Source organism: Cydia strobilella, chromosome 20 (genome assembly GCF_947568885.1).
Source record: "Cydia strobilella chromosome 20, ilCydStro3.1, whole genome shotgun sequence".
Classification (NCBI taxonomy): Eukaryota; Metazoa; Arthropoda; class Insecta; order Lepidoptera; family Tortricidae; genus Cydia; species Cydia strobilella.
The window spans coordinates 7721-15435 of record NC_086060.1 but is presented as its reverse complement, the minus strand read 5'-3'; the positions used below and the strand labels follow the sequence as shown (position 1 = coordinate 15435).

General features: G+C 47.0%; 1 protein-coding gene across 1 annotated transcript; it reads right to left on the bottom strand.

The window, feature by feature from the left end:
- Positions 1–5967: 5967 nt before the first annotated feature.
- On the bottom strand, positions 5968–7500 carry LOC134750762 (uncharacterized). The gene has a single exon (XM_063686004.1). The coding sequence runs from the start codon at positions 7498–7500 to the stop codon at positions 6025–6027; it is 1476 nt and encodes a 491-aa protein (XP_063542074.1). The 3' UTR covers positions 5968–6024.
- Positions 7501–7715: the final 215 nt, after the last annotated feature.

Here is a 7715-nt window from a genome sequence, read left to right as displayed (position 1 = left end):
CTTGCGCTTTTGCCGCTGCCCTTTCATACTCTTCTTTGTATTGTACGTACTCTTCTACTACTTTTGACCTCCGGACTGGGGCAGCACACCCTATCCTGCGCTTCCTGGTAGCGACCCCTTTTTTCATTTTGGCGAGTTCCTCGGACCACCACGGTAATGTAAGTTGTTGTTTGACTTTCTTTTTAGGCATAGACGATATACAGGCTTCTTCTATTGCAGCGTTAAATTCTGTTACTACTTTTTCTATTTTTATATTGTTGTTTAAGCTTTCTATTTCTGATTTTACTATTTTGTGATCTTGCAGCAATTTTCTGAATTTTCCATAAAACTCAGACCAATTGGCTTTCTTAGTGTTGAATTTCCTTGTTGTCCTTTGTACCGTTATGCCAACCAGTTTTGTCAGCTTGACTTTAAATATAATGCCGTTGTGGTCCGAGCTTGTCAGCCCCTGATCAACTCTCCAGTCGTCTACCAGGTCCAGTATGTCAATGGAGCAGGCCGTTACATCAACATAGCTTGTGTAGTGTTTGCCGCCTCTCACGGTGTCGAATGTTGGAGTATCCCCTCTATTGAGTATGTTCAGGCCAAGCTCATCCAGTGTAGTGGCCAGCTGTTCCCCTCTGCCATCGACTACAGGGCTACTCCACCAGGTGCTTTTCGCATTAAAGTCTCCTCCTATTATCCACCTCTGCGGTTTTAGTTCTTTTGCGACTTTCTCAAGTTGCTCAAGGTGGGGTTCCATGGGTTGGTCTGGTTCAAGATACAGGGAAACGAGTACGACTTCCCAGGCACTGGTTTGGATGCTCACTGCTACAACATTGTCGGTGGTGAGTTTCGGGTATTGTGTTACCTTAATGTCGTCGTCAAAGACGGCGATCGCAGCCTTTACTGTTCCCTCCCCCGCGCCAGTGCCCTGGAAGATTCGTACTCCCTTGTAGCTTCTTGTCACTTTTGCCCCTCCTACATAGGGCTCTTGGAGAAGCGCGACAGCGATACCTCGCTGCTTCGCCTCTGCATAGAGCTCCTCAGTGGCAAGTTTCTTTCGCTGCAGGTTAGCTTGTGCAAGCTGGTAAAGTATTGGATTGCCAGGGGCGCCTTTAGCAATATGCCACGCTCGACCTTGCTATTTCGTCCCATCTTTTGCGTGTTTGGCAAGCCAGACTGAACGCGTTGTGCTCTGTGTCTTCCAATTCGGCCTTTTCACAGTTTTGACACTTCGGAGGGACTCTCGCGAGCCAGTCAGCACACTCGGAGCGTAGGTGGGGACCACCGCAGTGGCTGCATAAGTCCGCTGCTGCAGTGCAGTATCGCTTGCCGTGGCCGAAGCCCAGGCAGCGAGTGCACTGCACCAATGGCGTCTGGTCTTCCACCCTTACGCGTTGGAGGTCCAAATGGACGGTTCCCACCCCCGTCGCCCTCTGCCATATTATGGGAGAGACACAGGCCACAACGTGACAAGTATGTGGGTTTCGGGTCCTCCTTCTGTATTTAATTTCCACCCTGTTCTCTTCATCCTCGAGGTCGCGGAAAATTCCCTTGTTCTGGTTCCTTAGAGCCCTCACTATATCCTCGTCGGAGTTTATAGTGAGGACACTCCTAAGGACCAGAAGGGGGTCCTTATTCTTCGCGTCCTCGACGACGAGATTAGTTCCCTCTTTCGCTAGCCTTTCTTTAATCTTTTCCCTTTCCTCCCTAGTTGCCAACCCCATTATGATTTTCCTATCTTTTGCTTTCCGTACCCTTTCCACCTTGATCCACCCGTCCTTGGCGTCCACCGCTTTCCTTATCTTGCCGAGGACCTCGTCTCCCGTTTCGGTTTCGTTACAGTGAGTGTACGGCAGTGCTCAGTGAAAACCGCAAAGTGCAATAAACCACGTGGTTAGGTTAGGTTAGGTTAGGTTAGGTTAGGTTAGGTTTTTTTTTTTTTTTTTTTTTTTTTTTTTTTTTTTTTCCTCTGTATCCTCCAACATGATCGGAGCCTATGTTAGCAGTGTATCTTTCATTCCAGTTCTCACTTTTATTCTTCTCGCACTTTCATGCTTCATACTATCTTTCTTTCATTCATCGTCTTGCATTGCTTTTTCTGGGTGGGACTCCCAGCTACGTTTGCCTATTCTATACTATATATTTATTTCTTCCTTTAATTGTTTCAGGGATTGTACTTGGTGGTCCTTTCATTGGGGGTTGTAAATAATCAAGAATACAGTTGTGTCCATTCAAGGTGGTTCGGGTTTTACATTTCTCTCTGTAATTTTTACTCTACGCTATTTACATTTTTTGTTTCCTTATTCTATTATTTTATGTTTATTTTAATATACTTATTATATTAATCAAACATAACTTTCTTATCTAGTTTTGTTTCTATTGATTACTATTTTTACAATTTTTATACAGTATTTTACAAACTCCTCTTTATTTTCTCCTGAAATTAGTTCCCTTATTACCTCGGATGTTAGGTTGGTCGCTGTTCTTTGTTCGAAATCAAATCGTTCTTTTGCATGTATCGGACATTCCAGTAGTATGTGTTCAACTGATTCGTGTTTTGCCGGGTCGCAGATGCACGAGGGACTCTCCTTGCACCTAAAGCGGTTTAGGTATTCAGAGAATCCTCCGTGCCCTGTCATAAGCTGCGTCGTAACATTTGTTGGTTCCATTTTGCGAATTACATTGTATGCCGCCACTATGTCCGGGAAAAACAGCTTAGTTGTAGATGCGGTTTCGCCTGACTTATATCTGTGGTTCCATTCGTCAAGCGTTGCCATACGCAGGCGTCGCTTTACGTATGCGATCGGACATTGATCGTAGTCTGGTTTTCGTTTTGAGTCTGCAGCTGCTCCTTTTGCAAGCTCATCCGCTCTCTCGTTCCCTTCCAACCCCGCGTGTGCTTTAATCCAATGCAAAATCAATATTTTTCCTTGGAGAGATATTGTTTTCATATTTTCTCTTGCTTCCACTGCTAGGGGATGGAGGCATCCGTGATTCTGGCTGGTCTGGAGTGCCGCCATAGAGTCGCTGTAGACCCCAAACGTTTTTTCCCTGTGCTTCACCACTTCTCTGGTTGCTATACACAGTGCTAGGAGCTCCGCTTGGTAGACGGTGCAGAACTTTGGTAATGTTAGTTTGCGCGTCCTTATTTCGACTTCTCCCTTCCAGATTGATAACGACGCCCCAACCCCACCTCCGATCTTGCTACCGTCCGTAAATATTCTGACCTCATGTTCACTATGTCTGTCAACGTCTTCTTGGTTTAAGAGGCGTATTACTTTTACATCGTCACGTTCAGCAGGGTGCGGTATTTTTGTTGCTGGTACCATTCTTTCTACTTCCCAATCGCCCAGACCAGGCACTGGCACCCCCTTCTTTGCTTCGTATAGGGCTGCTGCCTCTCGCACTCTGAGATCAAGTGGGAGTATACCTGCCAGCACAAGGGCTGAGTTAAGGGATACTGTGCGATATGCCTTACATATTTTTTGTGCTATTCCGCGCTGAACTGTCCCAAGCTGCTTTATTATTCCTATTTTGTTGGCTGCAGGGGCCCATACACTGGCAGCATACAGTATAATGGGCTCGACTGTAGCGACATATATTGTTTTGATTATTTCGGGGTTTAGTCCCCAACTGGTTTTGGCTGCTCTGGCTAGCCTCTTGTGTATACCTATCGCCTTCCTACAGACATTCGCTACGTGGGTGTTGAACGTCAGTTTGTTGTCAACGGTTACTCCTAGCATCTTGATTTCTTTGGACATGGTGATATCCGTTCCTCCCATGTTCAGACGTGGTGTGTCATATTTCAATTTCCTTGTGATGACCATTCCTACGGTTTTATGGGGAGCGAATTTAAGTTTGTTGTTCACACCCCACCTCTGAACATGTTCAAGTGCGGCATTTGCCTGCCCCTCGATGTCGTGAGCTGTTTTCCCGTCGAAGACCAGGACGACGTCGTCCGCGAATGCTTGGCACCATACGTGTTTTCCCTCTAGAGATTTTAGGAGCGGGTCCAACAGGAGGTTCCATAACATTGGGCCGCCAATCGAACCCTGCACACACCCTTTGCTTGTTTTCATGCTATATTCTTCTCTCAGGTACCTCACTCTAACCTTCCTGTCTTTAAGGTAGCTGTCGAAGACCTTTCTTAGGTCGGGTGGGCAATTTTCTTCAGCTAAGCGGACTCTGATGGCCGGCCACCAGGCGTTGTCGAAGGCTCCCTCTATATCCAGTGACACAACGGTGACAATTTTCTTCTCCTGTAATTTCTCTTTGATGTGTTGTATCATGGTATAGAGGGAGTCCTCGGTACTCCTTTGTGGCATGAAGCCAAACTGGCGGGCGCTTATTCTTGGGACAAGATAATGCTTGAGTCGAGCAACCAGGAGTTTTTCGTAAATTTTTCCGAGAATGGGGAGCAGTCCGATCGGTCTGTATGACTTTGGATTTGTATAGTCCTCTTTTCCTGGTTTTCTTAATGCTACGACTGTCGCTTCCTTCCAGGACAGAGGGAAGTGGTGGAGGCTCAGGCATTTGTTAAGAAGAGCCAGGAACATTTCTGGTTCACTCCGGATGACATGATTACATATATCAGCAGTGAAGCCATCTGCTCCCGGCGCCTTCTTGGGATTGAAGGATTCCGTGGCCCACTTGAGTTCTGCCATTGTGAACAGAGGTTTGCAAACTTCATGTTGCTCTCCTTCGTTCACGTTTTCAGCTTTAGCTCTGATGTTACAATGGTGTTCGTTGTCGCTGTCGCTTGGGTCCTTCGGATAGAAAGTCTCTGCCAACAGCTTCGCCGAGTCCACCGCGCTCTGTGTTTCTCCTCCTTTCTCAAGTGGCGTGTCTTCCTCTCTCTTTGTGACCCTACCGATGACTCTGTAGATACCCTCCCACATCCCTTCTCTATCCTGTTTCCTGCAGAATTCCTTCCAGCTTTCTACTTGGGCTTTGGCTGCTCGTAGTTCATATTCTTCTTTCTTTACCAGATATTCTTCTACTACCTTCGATCTCCGTGCCGGGGCTGCATTGCGTATCCTGCGTTTTCTGGTGGCAACCTCGTGTTTCATCGAACTGAGCTCCTCGGACCACCATGGTAAGGTTAGTTTCTCGTTGTTTTTCTTTTTTGGAATTGTTATGTTGCATGTTTCTGTTATTATTTCCGTGAGGTTATTGACTGCTAGTTCAACTTCGCCCACCGTGTTAATCTCGTCTATTTTTGATTTTGTCAGGTTTCTGTCAGGTAGCAATTGTCTTAATTTCTCATGAAATGTTGTCCAATTGGCCTTTTTTGTATGGTAAATTCTTGTAGTTCTGTTTATTTTAATTCCCGGTGATTTTCGTAGATAGATTTTAAAGAGTATTCCGTTATGGTCCGAGCTTGTGAGTCCTTCGTTTATGTTCCAGTCGTCCACCAGGTCCATTATGTCTGTAGAGCAGGCTGTTACGTCTACATGACTGCTGTAGCGCACTGTGCCCCTGATGGTGTCGAAGGTCGGTATAGTTCCTTTGTTCATGATATGTAGGTCGAGTTCATTGAGCGTTGCCAGTGTGCTTGTGCCTCTGTGGTCTATTTCCAGGCTGCCCCACCAAGTGCTTTTTGCATTGGCGTCACCACCTATGATTAGGTTGCTGGAGCCGGTTTCTTGTTTTATTTTTGCAAGGTGTTCTAGGTACGGTTCTATTGGCTCGTCGGGTTCGAAGTAGAAGGAGACAATCGTTATTTTCCATACGCTGGTACTTATCCCCACCACTGTGATGTTGTTGGTGGTGAGTTTTGGGTACTGTGTGACGTTTAATTCATTGTTGAATACGGCTATGACCGATTTTACGGTCCCCTCTTTGGTTCCTGCATTTTGGAAAATACGAACGCCCGCACAACTTCTCATTTCTCTTGCTCCCCCAACGTAAGGTTCCTGTATTAGGGCCAATGCTATTTTACGCTTTGATGCCTCCAGCAAGAGCTCATTTGTTGCGAGTCTTTTTCTCTGAAGGTTTGCTTGGACTACTTGGTATGGGGTGTATTCGCCGTGGGTGCCCTTAGCAGTAGGCAACGGTCGACCGTGCCAGTGCATCCCATTTCCGCCGTACTGGGCATGCCTGGTTGAAGGCATCGTGTTCCGTGTCTTCCAGGTTGGCTTTGGTACAATTCTTGCATTTGGGTGGAACTCTGGCGAGCCATTCCTCGCACGTCGCTCTCAGGTGAGGCCCGCCACAGTGACTGCATAAGTCCTCTGGTTCGTGGCAGAATCTTTTCCCGTGACCAAAGCCGAGGCATCGTGTGCATTGGACTAGCGGGGATTGATCCTCAACCTTGATCCGTTGCAGATCAATGTGCACACTCCCTATATCTAAGGTTTTTTGCCATATGGTTGGTGAGACACTGATGACGACATGACCTGTGTGTGGGTTCCTTGCCCGCCTTCTAAATTTGACCATCATTCTGTTGTCTTCCTCACTGAGGTTGGTGAAGATCACTTTGTTCTGGTTTCTGAAGGCCACTAGGATGTCTTCATCGGTGTTAACCGAGAGGACGTCCCTCAAGAGCAGCAGCGGGTCTTTGTTCTGGACTTCTTCTACAGTTAGTTCGGCGCCTTCCCTGCCGAGCTTGTCTTTGAGTTTGTCCCTCTCGGTTTTGGTCCCAAATCCCATGATAATTTTCCTGTCTTTTGCCTTGCGTACCTTCTCGACTTTGATCCATCCTTCTTTGGCGTCTATCGTCTTCCTTATTTTGTCCAGCACTTCCTCGCCGGTCTCGTGTTCGTTCTTTGATGTGACGACAACAGAGTGTAGTGTTTTCCGCTCGACAGTTGGTTTCCTGTTGGATGCAGAGATTGGAGCTGCTGCTACACTGGCGTAGGTTGTTCCCATCGCTGTCATCTTTTCCATTATTTCTCTCTGCTTTTTCATCTCTTCCTTTAGGTCTTCCATCATTTTGTTGTTTTTGATCAATAATTTTGTATTTTCCTTTATTTTCTCCGTACACATCTGTTGGTCTGATTCTTGGTCAGGTTCTGGTCCTGGGGTCGCTGGTGTTTTTTGTTTGGAGGCCTGTTCTGAGAAGCATGGTTGCGCCTTCTCCAGGCGCTTCTTCTCCTGCTCCACGTCCCTCACCAGCCTGTATAGTTTTTCTATTATTTCTTTTACTGAGGCTTTTATGTCTCTCTTTATGTTCCCGGACTTGTCCATGTCGCTCTTTGCTTTTTCCATCAGTCGTCTGGCCTCCGCCGTTTTTGGGAACATAGCTTGTTTTGTTTTCAAGGGGCCAGCCTGCGACTGTTTTTGTGCACTGTCGGTTTCTGCGACTGGCGCCGGGAGGGCCGCGGGAGCTAGCTTTGATGCCGCGTCGGCACCCTTGGGCTCCTCCGACGATGGGCTTGGTGACAGGTGGAATGTCCTGCCCAGCTCCTTCTCCCACTCCCCAATGCTTGTCCTCACTGAGGGTCGCGGGTCGGTTTTATCCGGCTTTGTGGGCGTCATGTTTGAAGCCACGTCCTTGTTGGGTGTCCTGTACATTTGTTCTTTGTTGCCTGGCCTTGACGTCTTGGGTGACGTTTTTGCCTGTGCTATAGGCGTCCGATACATGCAGGAGGATTTCCCCGTGTCGGCAATTTTTATAGGGAATGAGGTTTTGTCAAGTAAATAAATAAATCGGAGTTTGTAAAGAACACCGATTACGGTCAACAATTCGCTCTATGTAGAGTAGATAATAACTAAGGTTACCTCTGTAC